This window comes from Gymnoscopelus microlampas (assembly GCF_963454915.1).
Source record: "Gymnoscopelus microlampas genome assembly, chromosome: 9".
Classification (NCBI taxonomy): domain Eukaryota; kingdom Metazoa; phylum Chordata; class Actinopteri; order Myctophiformes; family Myctophidae; genus Gymnoscopelus; species Gymnoscopelus microlampas.
In genome coordinates this window covers 48340786-48359902 of record NC_139946.1, presented here as the reverse complement: position 1 = coordinate 48359902, position 19117 = coordinate 48340786, and the positions used below count along the sequence as shown (strand labels likewise).

Here is a 19117-nt window from a genome sequence, read left to right as displayed (position 1 = left end):
TTGTTTTGTAAAAAAAAACACAATACAGTTTCAGTTAGTTTCTGCGTAAAGCCTCGTTTTAATTTTTATTTCAGTGAAATAAAATGTTTTATTTTTCAATTCTAGTTTTCATTACTTCTTTAGTTACTTTTATTCAAGCCCCCAGAGCCGCGGTAGAACAGCGAAGCTGCCGCGCCTGGTGGTCAAATCTGAGAATGCACTACTTCCACATTTAAAATGCCACATTGCGCCTGCTCACAATATTGTTACTTACGGCAGACTCATAAGCATAGACCCAATGGACCCAATTGTATACTTCCGGCAGACTACCGGGTGCTTCAAAACGCCACTAACTAACTACCGGTAAATAACCCTGGTACTTCTGCCGCAGCCTCGACGAAGAAGCAACAAGTCAACGTGGCGGTGCCGCCGCCCTCTAGCGGCCAGACCCTCCTACTGCAGCAGCATCATCAGCAGCAGCCCGTCTACTACGCCATGCAGCCCAACTACGCCGTGCAGCAGCCCATGCACTACATCGTCCAGCCGCAGATGCAGATGCAGAACACCGTGCTGCTCGCCGAGGCTCCCGGAGCCGTCGGCGTCAACGCTGCCAACATGCAGGGCCAGATGTTCCTGGTCAACAGCGGCGCCCCCATCCTGGGACAGCAGCAAGGGGGCGTGGTGCTCCTGGAGAGCAGCGGCGGGGGGCCTCAGGTCATGCATGGTCAGGTCCCCATGGGGGGGCTTCAGGTGGTCCATCAGGGCACGCTGCAACGAGGCGGGACGGGGCTGTCCGGCTCGCAGGGCGTGCTGATCGTGGAGGGTCATCATCAGGGAGGAGGAGGAGGAGGGTCTCAGCTGATCCAAGAGGCGGCGGGGGGGATTCTCCCGCAGGGCTCGCCAAAAAGGGGCGGCGGCCTCTCCAGTAGCTCCTCCCACCGGGTCACGACGACCAGCTCCTTCAGCGGCGGCTCGCAGGGCGGCGCCGGCGGCCTCCTCCCGGGGGCGTTGGCATCGGCGGCCGGGTTTTCCGCCGTCTCAGCAAGCAGCTTGGGCCCCACCCCCACCCCGCGTAAGGTGGTGGTGCAGGAGAAACGGGTGGTGAGGCAACAGGAGTTCACAGAATGAGGCTTTTTCTGACCCGAACCAGTAAAAAACGACACAGAAAAGACATAAGAAGCGACCTGCCCGAGCATTTGGTGTGAGTTAACCCATTAAGACCAGGGAACGCATCTGTGTAATTATTTTGATATCTTTCGGCTGTTCAATCTTTATCTTTGGGCTATTCTATAGCATGGCACCGAGTGCCGCGCTATGAGCTTGTAGATCTGCTATTTATTTATTTTTTAATCGTGAATTTAAAGCGAACATTTGTAACTCAAATCGTTGCTTCTGGGGGATTCTACAAATGTCTTCCTAACAGTTTTTTTGAAAAAAACTTATGTTGCTGTAATATCAGTGGTTCTCAAACTCTTTTTCATGTCAAGTGCCCCCAAAATGACATATATTTTCTCCAAATCGCAAAAAATGTTGTTCCAGGGACCCCACCAGAAGCAAAGATTTGAGTTTTACAAATGTTCGCTTTAAACATATATATATTCAAAGATTTGCACAAGTTTTCACGATTTTTCAAAATTAGCAGATCTACAAGCTTGTAGCGCGGCACTTGGTTCAGTCAAATATTTCTGGATGCTGGCTGGTCTTTCTCAGCTCGGAGCCCTGCCTGCTGGCACGACATTCCGTCTGTGACTATTTGGACGTGAGAAAGCTGTAAAACCAAACCGTACGTGTCTCGGTCTGTTTGTTGGTGGTGGGCGTGTTGAAGCCTCTCGGCGGATAGAATGGAGAATGCACACACACACACACACACACACACACACACACACACACACACACACACACACACACACACACACACACACACACACACACACACACACACACACACACACACACACACACACACACACACACACTGCTGCTGAATCATAAGGAACTGCTCAGATCTGCTTTTAATCCACTGCGGTTATAATCACTCAAAGCCCTATTTTATACTTTGGCTTTTATTTTTTTAACTGTGTAAAAATGTTGAGACATTTGAAAAGATTTGGGACCTCAGGGTGAAAGTTGGTTAAACAAACTCGGTGTCTATTTACATGAATTGTTGTTTCATTAGCAATTGCTTCTGCATCTGTGACTGTAAGCTTTTCAATAAATACAAAAGGTCAAACATTTTTGTAGAGGATCATAATTTAGCAAACAAGCGATTCAATCCTGATATTAGTGTCATTACTCTGCCCTACAAAAGCCAAAATGCAGTAACTACATATTTGGATACACCGACTTATTTGTGTATCCCAAGGGTCAAAATTAGCCTTCAAGATGTTGAGGGATAAACAATTACCTCAAGAACAATTATACAATTACTGTAATTAAGTAAACAATTGTGTTGTATAATATTATGTCCAAAACCCTTCCTTTTTCATTATTATTTCAAAGAACTTTTGATATAGTGAAAACAGCCGATCACAACGCGTCGCATTGTGATCTAACAGATTGGCTGTTTTCCCTACTTTTGTGTGACACTCTTGTATGATGAAGTAGGGCAGGGGGTCTGCCATCTTTGTGTGATGGGATTTTCTTTTTACCTTAACCACTTGAACCGTAGCTTTTCTGAGGAGAACTTTCGCCCAAAAATAGCTGATCTACAAGCTCACAACGCCTCGCAGCGCGAGGCGTTGTGAGCTTGTAGATCGCCTATTTTTTGGCAAAGAGGTGTAGAGGTAAAAAAAAAAGAGCAGACCAAGTAAACAAAAACAGTTAAATCTGAAACACATTTTTTATACAATACAGAGGGGGTCCCTGCTTCATCTCTCTCTCAGCTAGGGGGTCCTTGGCCTGAAAACGTTGAAGACCCCTGAAGTAGGGAGTTAATGTTATGAAAAAGACGTTGAAATATGGAGATACAATGTTTCTGCCTGACACAAAAACTCACAACCTGTGAGTCGCACACTAAGGCACCAGGTTCCCTTCTTCCCAACAGCATACAATACGTTACCATAATGTCACTGTCAGGCAGAAACCTTGTATCTCCATATTTCAACTTTTTAAATGTTTATTGGAACACAGGTTATTTTGTAAGTAACGCTTTTGGACAGCGACGATAAGTAATAAGAACTTTTTGAGGGTCCATTTGGTTTCATTTTACGTTCTCAAGAGTTAAAGATCTATGACGGTCCATTTGGTTACCAACTCTCCATCATTTAGCTGGGGACCACCTGGGACCCCCTCAAGGACCACTGGTGGTCCCCGGACCACTGGTTGAGAACCACTGTGTTACAGGAATGGAGAGGGTTGTCTATCTGTCTGTCTGTATTGCTGGTTACTATTGTTATTTTTTATTTAAATGTGACCTTGTGGTCTTGTCTAATCTTTACAAAAAAAAAACAATTCATAATTCATACTGTTATGTAATGATGTTTTCTAATAAATTTGAAGGTTTGGAAGTTGTGAAAGCAATAGTATTTTATGCCCTTAATTTAGTAAATAATTAACTGTTTTCCTGTGCATGCCTGCATGCATCAATAACAATGCCTCACTTCAAAGTACTGGTTCTCAACCTTGGGTCCAGGGACCACCACGGGGACCAAATGGACAGGTCTGTAACTATGAGTATTTGTACACTCTCAGAGTTAAATTAGCACTGATGATTTTACAGTGTAGATTGGGGGCCCAGACATTTGAATTTGAATCAAATGGGGGGTCTGTGGCCTATCATAGCATATCACTGGGGGGTCCATGAAATTAGACCTGAGGCCGATTCTAAAAACGCCTTCTAAATCCTAACAGTTTTTTGAAATATTATTAATTAAACACATTATTATTCAAAGAAATGTAAAAAAGAAAAACAAATGTTTATAGCTACATCTAAAATGACACAAATGCTGTACCGGATTGAAAGGTATAAAGATGCAGCCTGGCATTGGCCAGACTGATAACGTGGATTCACTCTCACGTTCCTCCCCGGTATCAGTCTGGACTTCGGCCCATAGGGAGCGAGTATGAGAAATCAGAAAATGACCGGGCCAACCAGTGACTGCTTTTCAACTGCTGATCGTACAACAGTGAAAAGCATTTAAAAAAAAACAGATTTCTCATACTCGCTCCATATGAGCCGAAGTCCAGACTGATACCGGGGAGGAACGTGAGAGTGAATCCACATTATCAATCTGGCCAATGCCAGGCTAATAAAGACGTACAATATTGGTGAAACATGTCTAAATGGGATGACTGGACTAAACTAAAGATGATAATGATAATGAATTTTACTTGTATAGCACCTTTCCAACAAAGTTCCAAAGTGCTGCACAGAGCAAGGTTAAAAACAACAGACAAAAAAAAAAGATGTTTGATTAAACAAATGACAACATGAGAGTGTGTACAATCATATATAAAACAATTATGAAAAACACTTGGTCTAGAGGCAGGTTTTCAGAAGTGACTTAAACAGAGACACGGATGGTGCCAACTAACCTCAGCTGCACCGGCAGTGCGTTCCACAGCCTACAGTAGGTGGGCAGTGACTTTGACCAGTTTCACTTTCAAAACCTTTGCATCATGCATGTCACACAAACACAATGTGATGTGTTTTGTTGATATATCAAGTTTGTTCATATAGACCGTACAAACAAATCCACAATTTAACTTCCACAATCCACATTATCAAAACCATTGGTGTTGTGTGCCGCATTCTGTTGCCGCATTCAAAATTAATGATGGGTGTGTTAGATTTAGGTGTGCCCAGAGACACGGGCGTGTCAACGTGCAAGCGTAATTCAAGGTTTCTTTATTGCAGCGGTGGAAAAAGTATGAAAATGTTGTACTTAAGCAAAAGCATCAATTCTGCAATGTAGAAATACTTACAAGCAAAAGTCTGGAATTCAAAATTTACTTGAGTAAAAGTAGTAAGTCTAGAACGTACTCCTAACAGGTTTTTGGGGGAACAATTTTTTTTTCGTTTCGGTAGTGTTACTACCGAAACGGAAAAAAAATTACAAAGTCCAGAGCTCGATGAATGTTAGGGACCAAAAAAAAAGTCACTACCAATCAACTTTAAATTGCCTGAAACGTACTCCTAACAGGTTTTTGGGGGAACAATTTTTTTTTCGTTTCGGTAGTGACACCATTGTGTCACTACCGAAACGGGAAAAAAATTACTAAGTCCAGAGCTCGATGAATGTTAGGGACCAAAAAAAAAAGTCACTACCAATCAACTTTGAATTGCCTGAAACGTACTCCTAACAGGTTTTTGGGGGAACACATTTTTTTTTCTTTTCGGTAGTGTCACTACCGAAACAAAAAAAATTACTAAGTCCAGAGCTCGATGAATGTTAGGGCCCAAAAAAAAAGTCACTACCAATCAACTTTAAATTGCCTGAAACGTACTCCTAACAGGTTTTTGGGGGAACAATTTTTTTTTCGTTTCGGTAGTGACACCATTGTGTCACTACCGAAACGGAAAAAAAATTATTAAGTCCAGAGCTCGATGAATGTTAGGGACCAAAAAAAAAGTCACTACCAATCAACTTTAAATTGCCTGAAACGTACTCCTAACAGGTTTTTGGGGGAACAATTTTTTTTTCGTTTCGGTAGTGTCACTACCGAAACGGGAAAAAAATTACTAAGTCCAGAGCTCGATGAAGGTTAGGGACCAAAAAAAAAGTCACTACCAATCAACTTTAAATTGCCTGAAACTTACTCCTAACAGGTTTTTGGGGGAACAACTTTTTTTTTCGTTTCGGTAGTGTCACTACCGAAACGGGAAAAAAATTACTAAGTCCAGAGCTCGATGAATGTTAGGCACCAAAACAAAAGTCACTACCAATCAACTTTAAATTGCCTGAAACGTACTCCTAACAGGTTTTTGGGGGAACAATTTTTTTTTCGTTTCGGTAGTGTCACTACCGAAACGGAAAAAAAATGACTAAGTCCAGAGCTCGATGAATGTTAGGGACCAAAAAAAAAGTCACTACCAATCAACTTTAAATTGCCTGAAACGTACTCCTAACAGGTTTTTGGGGGAACATTTTTTTTTTTCGTTTCGGTAGTGACACCATTGTGTCACTACCGAAACGGAAAAAAAATTACTAAGTCCAGAGCTCGATGAATGTTAGGGACCAAAAAAAAAGTCACTACCAATCAACTTTAAATTGCCTGAAACGTACTCCTAACAGGTTTTTGGGGGAACAATTTTTTTTTCGTTTCGGTAGTGTCACTACCGAAACGGGAAAAAAATGACTAAGTCCAGAGCTCGATGAATATTAGGGACCAAAAAAAAAGTCACTACCAATCAACTTTAAATTACCTAAAACGTACTTCTAACAGGTTTTTGGGGGAACATTTTTTTTTCGTTTCGGTAGTGTCACTACCGAAACGGAAAAAAAATTACTAAGTCCAGAGCTCGATGAATGTTAGGGACCAAAAAAAAGTCACTACCAATCAACTCTAAATTGCCTGAAACGTACTTCTAACAGGTTTTTGGGGGAACAATTTTTTTTTTGTTTCGGTAGTGACACCATTGTGTCACTACCGAAACGGAAAAAAAATTACTAAGTCCAGAGCTCGATGAATGTTAGGGACCAAAAAAAAAAGTCACTACCAATCAACTTTAAATTGGCTGAAAAGTACTCCTAACAGGTTTTTGAGGGAACAATTTTTTTTTCGTTTCGGTAGTGACACTACCGAAACGGAAAAAAAATTACTAAGTCCAGAGCTCGATGAATGTTAGGGGCCAAAAAAAATGTCACTACCAATCAACTCTAAATTGCCTGAAACGTACTTCTAACAGGTTTTTGGGGGAACAATTTTTTTTTTGTTTCGGTAGTGTCACTACCGAAACGGGAAAAAAATGACTAAGTCCAGAGCTCCATGAATATTAGGGACCAAAAAAAAAGTCACTACCAATCAACTTTAAATTGCCTGAAACGTACTCCTAACAGGTTTTTGGGGGAACATTTTTTTTTTCGTTTCGGTAGTGACACCATTGTGTCACTACCGAAACGGGAAAAAAAATACTAAGTCCAGAGCTCGATGAATGTTAGGGACCAAAAAAAAGTCACTACCAATCAACTCTAAATTGCCTGAAACGTACTTCTAACAGGTTTTTGGGGGAACAATTTTTTTTTTGTTTCGGTAGTGACACCATTGTGTCACTACCGAAACGGAAAAAAAATTACTAAGTCCAGAGCTCGATGAATGTTAGGGACCAAAAAAAAAAGTCACTACCAATCAACTTTAAATTGGCTGAAAAGTACTCCTAACAGGTTTTTGAGGGAACAATTTTTTTTTCGTTTCGGTAGTGACACTACCGAAACGGAAAAAAAATTACTAAGTCCAGAGCTCGATGAATGTTAGGGGCCAAAAAAAATGTCACTACCAATCAACTTTAAATTGCCTGAAACGTACTCCTAACAGGTTTTTGGGGGAACATTTTTTTTTCGTTTCGGTAGTGACACAATGGTGTCACTACCGAAACGGAAAAAAAATTACTAAGTCCAGAGCTCGATGAATGTTAGGGACCAAAAAAAAAGTCACTACCAATCAACTTTAAATTGCCTGAAACGTACTCCTAACAGGTTTTTGGGGGAACAACTTTGTTTTCGTTTCGGTAGTGTTACTACCGAAACGGAAAAAAAATTACTAAGTCCAGAGCTCGATGAATGTTAGGGACCAAAAAAAAGTCACTACCAATCAACTCTAAATTGCCTGAAACGTACTTCTAACAGGTTTTTGGGGGAACAATTTTTTTTTTGTTTCGGTAGTGTCACTACCGAAACGGGAAAAAAATGACTAAGTCCAGAGCTCCATGAATATTAGGGACCAAAAAAAAAGTCACTACCAATCAACTTTAAATTGCCTGAAACGTACTCCTAACAGGTTTTTGGGGGAACATTTTTTTTTTCGTTTCGGTAGTGACACCATTGTGTCACTACCGAAACGGAAAAAAAAATACTAAGTCCAGAGCTCGATGAATGTTAGGGACCAAAAAAAAAGTCACTACCAATCAACTTTAAATTGGCTGAAAAGTACTCCTAACAGGTTTTTGGGGGAAAATCTTTTTTTTCGTTTCGGTAGTGTCACTACCGAAACGGAAAAAAATGTACTAAGTCCAGAGCTCGATGAATGTTAGGGACCGAAAAAAAAGTCACTACCAATCAACTTTAAATTGGCTGAAAAGTACTCCTAACAGGTTTTTGAGGGAACAATTTTTTTTTCGTTTCGGTAGTGTCACTACCGAAACGGAAAAAAAATTACTAAGTCCAGAGCTCGATGAATGTTAGGGGCCAAAAAAAATGTCACTACCAATCAACTTTAAATTGCCTGAAACGTACTCCTAACAGGTTTTTGGGGAACATTTTTTTTTCGTTTCGGTAGTGACACAATGGTGTCACTACCGAAACGGAAAAAAAATTACTAAGTCCAGAGCTCGATGAATGTTAGGGACCAAAAAAAAAGTCACTACCAATCAACTTTAAATTGCCTGAAACGTACTCCTAACAGGTTTTTGGGGGAACACATTTTTTTTCGTTTCGGTAGTGTCACTACCGAAACGGAAAAAAAATTACTAAGTCCAGAGCTCGATGAATGTTAGGGACCAAAAAAAAAGTCACTACCAATCAACTTTAAATTGCCTGAAACGTACTCCTAACAGGTTTTTGGGGGAACAATTTTTTTTTTCGTTTCGGTAGTGACACCATTGTGTCACTACCGAAACGGAAAAAAAAAGTGACACCATTGTGTCACTACCGAAACGGAAAAAAAAATACTAAGTCCAGAGCTCGATGAATGTTAGGGACCAAAAAAAAAGTCACTACCAATCAACTTTAAATTGCCTGAAACGTACTCCTAACAGGTTTTTGGGGGAACAATTTTTTTTTCGTTTCGGTAGTGTCACTACCGAAACGGGAAAAAAATGACTAAGTCCAGAGCTCGATGAATATTAGGGACCAAAAAAAAAGTCACTACCAATCAACTTTAAATTACCTAAAACGTACTTCTAACAGGTTTTTGGGGGAACAATTTTTTTTTCGTTTCGGTAGTGTCACTACCGAAACGGAAAAAAAATTACGAAGTCCAGAGCTCGATGAATGTTAGGGACCAAAAAAAAAGTCACTACCAATCAACTCTAAATTGCCTGAAACGTACTCCTAACAGGTTTTTGGGGGAAAATCTTTTTTTTCGTTTCGGTAGTGTCACTACCGAAACGGGAAAAAAATGACTAAGTCCAGAGCTCGATGAATATTAGGGACCAAAAAAAAAGTCACTACCAATCAACTTTAAATTACCTAAAACGTACTTCTAACAGGTTTTTGGGGGAACAATTTTTTTTTCGTTTCGGTAGTGTCACTACCGAAACGGAAAAAAAATTACTAAGTCCAGAGCTCGATGAATGTTAGGGGCCAAAAAAAAAGTCACTACCAATCAACTTTAAATTGCCTGAAACGTACTCCTAACAGGTTTTTGGGGGAACATTTTTTTTTTTCGTTTCGGCAGTGACACCATTGTGTCACTACCGAAACGGAAAAAAAATTACTAAGTCCAGAGCTCGATGAATGTTAGGGACCAAAAAAAAAGTCACTACCAATCAACTTTAAATTGCCTGAAACGTACTCCTAACAGGTTTTTGGGGCAACAATTTTTTTTTTTGGCCTCCACACTTAGTGATTTTTTCGGATTAACTTCGTTTCGGTAGTGACACAAAAACGTTTCGGTAGTGACACAATGGTGAAAAAAAATTACTCCACAACAAAGTACTACCAATCAACTCTAAATTGCCTGAAACGTACTCCTAACAGGTTTTTGGGGGGACGATTTTGGCCTCCACACTTAGTGATTTTTTCGGATTTAACTTTCGTTTCGGTAGTGACCAACTTTCGTCTCGGTAGTGACACAATGGTAGCCGATATGTCCTAAGTAGGCCGAACGTTGTAGAGTTGGAACGGAGTTTGTGGCTAAAAGTATGAAGGACTAGTTAGGGGTCAAAAAACGGGCCAAATACATAGTGACAATAACGTCAAGTGTGCTCGCTAAATATATACTGTTAGGCACATAGATGAAATGTGTCCTCTGCACTTTAACAACTAACAGCCTCAAATCACTCTAAGATTGCCACATTGTTGACCTGACCTGGAATCGTACCCAGGACATCCAGGGCCTTTGGTTCACCAGGCAGGCCCACTAACCACTCAGCTATGGCACTCTGATTAACATCATGTCAGAAAATGAAAGGATACAAAAGTCTGACTATTCTGAGTCAGAGTCAAGCTTTACAAAATGTAAGTTGTGTAAAAAAAAGTCTGACTATACTAAGTTGTTATTTGTTTGTTTAAGTCAGGCTATACTTTACTCAGAGTCATAAGTTTACAAAATGTACTAAAGTAGAGTGAACGTCTGTGCGGTTTGTCTCCATCACTGAAAATCACGTACATGTAAACAGATATAAAACTGCTGTCCTGTGCAGTTGGGGTGAAAAAACACAACCATTCCACTCCTAATAATACCTATTTGATTTGACATCCTGACTTGCTGCTGTGGCTGAGCCTGGAACCTGTTACCTGCGGGTCACTAGTCAGTGACTCTATCCATTCACTTACAGCTGTTTCCTTGAAATATGTGGTTCTAAAACATTTTGTTGTCAACCCCCCAAATTGACATGTATTTGGGCAGTGTGAAAAGTAACACATTTATTTAAGTTATTTGTCTTGTTTGTTGTTCAAGTCAAAGCACCAGGAAGGCTGTATTTCGTGGCCAACAGTTAGCTCAATGGGTTGAGATGCAGTATTCATGATCCAGAGGCCATGAGTTCAAATCCCACTGGTGTCTTTACTGTGATGCTTTCCTTTGCAGACTGGCTTCCAGAAGATCAAGTGAAAACCACCAGGAAGGCTGTATTTGTCATCCAACTGCTTAGCTCAATGGGTTGAGATGCAGTAGAGCGTCTGTCCAATAACATGACTTGACTTGACTGGGTTCGATTCCCACTCGAGTCAAGTGTCCCCGGTAACTTGGGGCAACGGATAAATTGACTGATATCCTTAGTGATGCTTCCCTTTGCAGACTAACTTCTAGAAAAACAAGTTAATTCTAAAAAAAAAAAAAAACAAGTTATAACCACCAGGAAACCTGTAACTCTCAGCCAACAGCATAGCTCAACTGGTAGAGCGTCTGTCCAATAACATGACTTGACTTGACTGGGTTCGATTCCCACTGGAGTCAAGTGTCCCCGGTAACTTGGGGCAACGGATAAATTGACTGATATCCTTAGTGATGCTTCCCTTTGCAGACTAACTTCTAGAAAAAACAAGTTTTCTAAAAAAAAAAAAAACAAGTTATAACCACCAGGAAACCTGTAACTCTCAGTCAACAGCATAGCTCAACTGGTAGAGCGTCTGTCCAATAACATGACTTGACTTGACTGGGATCGATTCCCACTCGAGTCAAGTGTCCCCGGTAACTTGGGGCAACGGATAAATTGACAGATATCCGTAGAATAACTCCTACAAGTTATTCTACGGATATCTGTCAATTTATCCGTTGCCCCAAGTTACCGGGGACACTTGACTCGAGTGGGAATCGATCCCAGTCAAGTCAAGTCAAGTCATGTTATTGGACAGACGCTCTACCAGTTGAGCTATGCTGTTGACTGAGAGTTACAGGTTTCCTGGTGGAAAAAATATATTTTTTCCGAAAAAAAAGTTACAGGTTTCCTGGTGGAAAAAATATCTTTTTACCGAAAAAAAATATATATATTTTTACCGAACCAAAAGTTTAGTAGTAGTAAGTATATTAGTTATATAGTAAGTCTCTCGATCTCTCTCTCTCATTCCAGCTGTCCGTTTGGAATGTTACTATAACACCTCTGCTTTATTGTCTGGAAAACACCGGGAGGAGACGGCCCTCCCGGTGCCCACTGCTCACACATCGATGGGTTATTTTTCAGTACCTGACACGAGGCTTGAACCAAGTACATTGTACAAGGTGCCCTGCGCCACTAGCCCTGTGACTAGTCCACTGCGCCATTGGTACCGGCCAATCCTCACTGCTTTCCGGGCGGCTTTAGAGTAGTTCTTCTGGAACTCAGTTTTTAAAGGAAGGTTTTCGGGGTAAAGAGTCAGTGGGGTTTGAACCCACAATCTCTGGAACATGTTAACAGTGTTGACAGTGACTCAACCCACTGTGCTACCAGCTGCCTTGCTGTGATGAGGTCTTCATTCCTCTTTGGGGAACAACACAAAACAATACAAAAACAAAAAAAAAAGATCTTTACAGCATATTATTTTGTCTATGGTTTGTTGTGCTGTTGCTTCTGAATGTTTAATGAACCCCAATGGAAACAAGCCTTTGGCTTTTCTGTCATTATCTAATTGGCCTTCAATCTTTAGCATGGCACAGTGGCCCACTGGATAAAGAGCCTGCCTGAGAAACAAAAGGTTAGGAGTTTGATTCTTAACCCTGACATTGTGTGAAAATAAATATATATATACTTTTAAAGTTTTAAATATAAATCTTTTTCATGGGGGGCCCTGACACTACATCTTTTCACATTGAGGTCCACAGCCAAATACATGTTAATTTGGGGGGCCCTTGACAACAAAATGTTTTAGAACCACAGATCTAAGTAGAGCTGTAGCTGAATGGTTAATGTGACTACCTGGTGAACCGTAGGTTACAGGTTCAAGGCTCGGCCACTGCAATCGGCACAGTCCGTCGATTCCCTACAAGACCATGGCACTGATTAGATCAGAAAGTCAGAATATAGAGCTTTAACTTAAAGCCAACCAAAAATGATTATTTAACACCTTTCAAATAACCCATTATGCACAGAGTTGAGAAGTATTCATCTGGATACAGTGTCTTCATATACATTCACATTGAAGTAATCTTTAAAGATACCTTTTTTTTAGGTAAGTTAAAAAGTTAAAGCTCTACATTGTGATACATACTAACTTTCGTTTCGGTAGTGACACAATGGTGACATTTTTTTTACTCCACTACAAAGTACTACCAATCAATCTAAATTGCCTGAAACGTACTCCTAACAGGTTTTTGGGGGGACGATTTTGGCCTCCACACTTAATGATTTTTTCGGATATAACTTTCGTTTCGGTAGTGACACAATGGTGAAAAGAAAATTACTCCACTACATAGTACTACCAATCAACTCTAAATTGCCTGAAACGTACTCCTAACAGGTTTTTGGGGGGACGATTTTGGCCTCTAAACTTAGTGATTTTTTTGGATTTAACTTTCGTTTCGGTAGTGACACAAAAACGTTTCGGTAGTGACACAATGGTGAAAAACAATTACTCCACAACAAAGTACTACCAATCAACTCTAAATTGCCTGAAACGTACTCCTAACAGGTTTTTGGGGGGACAATTTTGGCCTCCACACTTAGTGATTTTTTCGGATTTAACTTTCGTTTCGGCAGTGACACAAAAACGTTTCGGTAGTGACACGATGGTGAAAAAAAAAATTACTCCACTACAAAGTACTACCAATCAACTCTAAATTGCCTGAACGTACTCCTAACAGGTTTTTGGGGGGACGATTTTGGCCTCCATACTTAGTGATTTTTTCGGATTTAACTTTCGTTTCGGCAGTGACACAAAAACGTTTCGGTAGTGACACAATGGTGAAAAAAAAAATGACTCCACTACAAAGTTTTGGGGGGACGATTTTGGCCTCTAAACTTGGTGATTTTTTCGGATTTAACTTTCGTTTCGGTAGTGACACAAAAACGTTTCGGTAGTGACACAATGGTGATTTTTTTTTTACTCCACTACAAAGTACTACCAATCAATCTAAATTGCCTGAAACGTACTCCTAACAGGTTTTTGGGGGGACAATTTATGCCTCCACACTTAGTGATTTTTTCGGATTTAACTTTCGTTTCGGTAGTGACACAAAAACGTTTCGGTAGTGACACAATGGTGAAGAAAAAAATAAATTACTCCACTACAAAGTTTTGGTCAAATAGAACCGAATTAGGCCCAAATTAGACCGAATTAGACCCGAATTAGACCCGAAAAATTTCGTGCACGCGCACAGGTTGGGTGCATGCATGTGCGTGCATGTGCGTGAAATTACGCCGCTGGGGGGGCCTTTGGTTTTGTGCTGTTCCACGGCCCTGAGGGGTCTTAATGCGGCCCTGTATGTGCCTAACAGTATATACTTAGCGAGCACACTGACGTTATTGTCACTACGTATTTGGCCCGTTTTTTGACCCCTAACTAGTCCTTCATACTTTTAGCTACAAACTCCGTTCCAACTCTACACCGTTCGGCCTACTTAGGACATATCGGCTACCATTTGAATTTTAGACAATACCTTAGAGCTTTAGAATATTTAAAACCTCTAGAACCGTAAACCTTTAAAACCTCTTCCCCCCTGTTCTGAATTCCCATAGACGTGTTTAATATCGCGTCAAATAAGAACTGTGTTCCAAACATAAACAAATGACCCCGGCGGTTTTACTCTTATGGATATGAAGCATCAACTGACGGTGAGAAAACGCTAATGTTACTTCTGGCGAATTCGTTAAATTTGCCAGAAACGGACTGTTTCAAATATGAGTGACTGACTATCATAAACGATGCAGAGGCTCCTCCCTGACAATATCGCCGAGGCAGTTTGTTTATTTTTGGACCACAATTCTTATGAGACGATTCTATGATGACCCAATGTTATTCTCCATAGGGAAATTACTTTACGACCCAGGGAATGGACGAGTGACGTCAGGACTTCTGTACTCTGGGTTAACATGTGCATGTACAAACTGGATGTATCCACTAGAGGGCAGTGTTGTCCTTCCACCTCGGTCCGGCATGCCTCTCGGTCGGTCGGAAGGAACGATCGATTATAACAATTGGGGGTCAGGGAAACGAGCTCGACCTTTTCATCTTCAGGGGACAACAGGAATGGAACAGATGTTTTCACGTATACAGTATATTATTTCATTCCCACTGTGCAATGAGAGGTCATTTTTGAACGTCCCATTTTGGTCCCTGGTGGGTGCAGAATGAAAGTTTTAATTGCGTCTTTGTCTGACGTCTTCTGAACGTCCAAACCTCTACATAAGGGCTTATTCTAGTCCAAATGAGGTCATCTTTTCTACGTCAAATTTAGACTAATTATAGACACTTCTTCTAGGCTCGGTGCATAACTGTAATCCCCATTTCCTGTTCATTTTCCTGTAGCTTTAACATAGTTAGTAGTTAACATGCTGCTAAGCTAATCAAACAAAGCTACAGGAAAATGAACAGGATCAAATGGTTATGCCACCTTCTGAAAACTGGGAATACAGTACACAGAGGTTTACACATAAATCACAATTCAATACACACTTATTTCCTTATTATCTCTTTATTCTTCTTGTGAATACACAGCTGCGCAAACAAATGTTCCACAATTACAGTATTCCACAAATATTCCATATGATTGTGGAATATTTGTGGACTGGAACTAGACCCCCTGAAATGGAATCTAGTTCATAGGACCACAATGGAAACAAGTCCCCAGGACTTGTGTTATCCTTTTAGCCTTAACATACCTCATGACGTTTACCTTTCTGACTAATTAAGTATTCAAACAAACAGCAGATCAAGCCAGCTTTGAATTATTTTTGACAGAACAGAAGCGGGACAGCCACTTAACTCCCACAATGTTGTTCCATGCAGTCTAGCTCAAGATTGAATACAGAAGGTCATACAGAAGGACACACACACACACACACACACACACACACACACACACACACACACACACACACACACACACACACACACACACACAAACACACACAGCAGTCACTAGGGCTGATTAAGCTTGATCCAGAACAGAACAGTTAACTTCTCAACAAAAAAAAATTACACGTCAGAATCAGAATCAGAATCAGGTTTATTGTCACATCACAGGTTTACAAGGTATAAAAGTGGGTGAAATTCATTTTTGTATATCGTTCCCATCGCAACATTAATTTCCATAGAAAGAAGAGGGGGGGAAGAAGAAGAGGGGTGGGGGGCAAGTGGGAAGGAGATCAAACAAGAGAACAACAGAAGGCCAAACAAGTTATCTACATATTTACAAAGTACCTGAGATAATAAAAACTAAGGTGCCTGAGCATAGCAGCAATGTATGTATACTGTGCATGATATACTTATGGACGTCAAGGTGCTTAGAGAAAAAGAGCACAATAAAAAAAAAAGACAAAAAAGTCAGTGCGTTATACATGGGATTAAGGTGCAAAAGGTCAGTGCGTGTCCACCTAGGGTGGACTGACCCTGGTATAATCCGCAAGTAGCTCCATGAGGGAGAGCAACAAAAAAGTCATTTGTACCTGGTGTAGTCCACAGGTATGTCCGAGGGGGGCTAAGTCCAAGTCAAGTCCACGTCACTAGTCGAATGAAAATAAAATAATAATAAAACATAATAGCACAGCCTACTTTGCAGGGACACCCTTTTTGCTTGGGCCGGTTCCACAACAACTGAAAAATATTAAACAAGTGCTGTACTGAATAGCCAGTGAGCTACCAGGGTAAGGTCCAACCAGAGCTACTTCGTTGAACAGAACACAAGTTCAAATTACACAATACTGTACAATACTGTGACACTAAGATCCCCCACAATGGACAGTGAAAGTTCAAGTTAAATCAGTCCTGAGTGCCTGCTGTGTGTCCTCCGCCTCCCCTTCTCGCTGGAGCATGCTTGAGGTGGTCTGCGGCATGCTGCCTTATGAGGTCCTCTGTGGCTTCTGGGTCGAATTTCATGACTGCATCTGCATAGTTGAAAAAGACAACAAAGAATGTGCAACGGCAACATGCTGTCCTAGTCCTTATCTGACATAATACACAGCTTGATTGAACTCCTGCCATCTGGTAGGAGGTTCAAGAGCTCAGGGGGAAGCACCAGCAGGTCATCCAACAGCTGCCCCAAACCATCAGAACCCTGAACCCATGCTCGCCATATATTGCCCCCAAAACCAACATCTTGAAAGATGGATTGCACTTTGAATGCATCAGCACTTTTTACCAATGTTGTCTGCTCTTTACTTTTTAATGTTTGCCTCTTTTTAATGTGCACCATGAGTTGTGGAGAATGGTATTTTGCTCCCCTGTTTGCCTAGTGTGTATTGTGGAAGTGACAATAAAACTGATTGTGAGTCTCCATATTGACATGCAAAAATGCTTGTACATCCACAACTAGTTTAATACAAAGTCATCTCCCTTCTACACCTAACCACCAGTTATTTAAAATGTTATGATAGCAACGGTAACGGTAGACAGTTGGCATTGTATTTTTTATGTCAACAGGGAAGGACATGTTTTACCCAATTACATTTAAATTTGTCCTTGGTCAACATGAAATATGGGCTTACCTTGTATTGCGCTGAAAGTCGCAGTCTTCTCTTTTTCCCCCTTCATGTTCAACTGTGCCATCAGACTGTTATTGAAGAGCCTTAAGAAAAACAAATTACATTTAATAATGTAGTAGGATTAGGATTTATTGTAAAACATGGTATAAACCCTTTATACCACTAATTTTCACTTAGAGGATTCAGGTGTTAAGAAACAAGCCCCAAAAAAAAACGCAAGCTGCAACTACCAATATTTACGAGCAACATAACAGGAAAAGAAGCCCATGGTCGCTTATAATAAGCGGACATGGCAACACTGGTAATTGCTGAACTTTGCTTCATGGCTACAGTCATTTATACTCTGCCATACGCCCTGTGTGTCATGCGGCAAACAATAATATCCACAAGCTCAAAGCGTGTGAGCTTGTGGATGGTATAGTATATCGTTGCTGTCTTGAATGTCCAAAACCGTTCCTTTTTTATTATTATTTTGAAAACATTTTAGAGTTGTGAAAATAGCCTTATGGATGTGCTTGTGTGATGAAGTAGGGCATTAATCTACAAAATACGGAGAACATGTCTGCCTGACATCTTATGTTGAACACATCACAGTGATGAATGACTAAAAGAGGCCTCGTCATGGACACTCACTATTGAGCCAGCGGTCTCTCCTCTCCTTCATCTTCTCCTTCTTTGACTTGAGTTTCTTCTCTTCCACGCCTGTGGAGGGGGAAAGAAAACAGACAGACAGACTCAATTACATTCTTAACGGTAATCGATTATAGATTATAGATTAATTGTTAACATCCCTAGTCTCCATCTAGACTTCCTACACAAACAGTGTGAACAAAACTGTTATGGCAAAAGCTACAGGCTAGTGATGCACTTAAAGTTTGGGCTTTTATGGATTGATGAAAAATAAGTAAGTGTACATTAACACAGAGAAATGTTATAGACACCACCCTACAATGATACAAAACACTGATATAATTGAAGAGCAGTTTTTGTGTCCCGATAGGAGAGGAGACAGAGAGAACAGTAAAGGAAGAAAGGAGAGAATGGGCAGAAGAGAGAAGGGTTGCAAATTAAGTGTCCCCCAGTTTTTTGGGGTCTTCATTGAAATAGCTCAGAACTTACCTTGTGTTGGCAATGGGAATGCCCATGTTGGCCTCTCAGTCACTGCATATCACCTGTAATAATAACAAAAGTACATTTTAGAAATTACAAAGTGATATTTTTGCATTAAAACTTTCCAAGACAGATGACTATACATTAGATGAGAAATAATAAATATGTCATATTGTAACAATTAGGGGTGCACGATACTACTTGCTGAATTGTAAAGGTTTTCACAAAATAATAAGCTACAGCAATGTTTCAATGTATTAAGCTTTCCGAGTTGATGTTATGATCTATACAGCAACCAGCCAAGGGTGTGTTTAGGCTATTTTGTCAAATGTTTTGAGAAAGTAGCCTAAGTTAATGTGCCTCATGTTTTATTATAATATGTAATAGTAAGCAGTATAGCATTCATGTGCAATGGGCTTCCATACATTTCTGGAGCAGGTAAGTTATTTGGAAGTAGGCCTACAGTTTGTCAGAAATTAGACTAATAATCAGCAAATATTGATATACAACGAGCATGCATTCTCCTTTCATGACGTTAGCATGGACTGGCTGGTGTACAATTTACGGTACAGTTCTGTAGTAATGAGGAGTAATTTG

General features: G+C 40.5%; 1 protein-coding gene across 1 annotated transcript in view; it reads left to right on the top strand.

The window, feature by feature from the left end:
• dsg2.1 (desmoglein 2, tandem duplicate 1) overlaps positions 1-3485 on the top strand; it is a 33962-nt gene extending 30477 nt beyond the window's left edge. Inside the window, exon 16 of the mRNA XM_084065639.1 lies at positions 371-3485. Coding sequence (XP_083921765.1) covers positions 371-1107 — 737 coding nt within the window. The 3' untranslated portion in view covers positions 1108-3485. The remainder of the gene's footprint in view (positions 1-370) is intronic.
• Positions 3486-19117: the final 15632 nt, after the last annotated feature.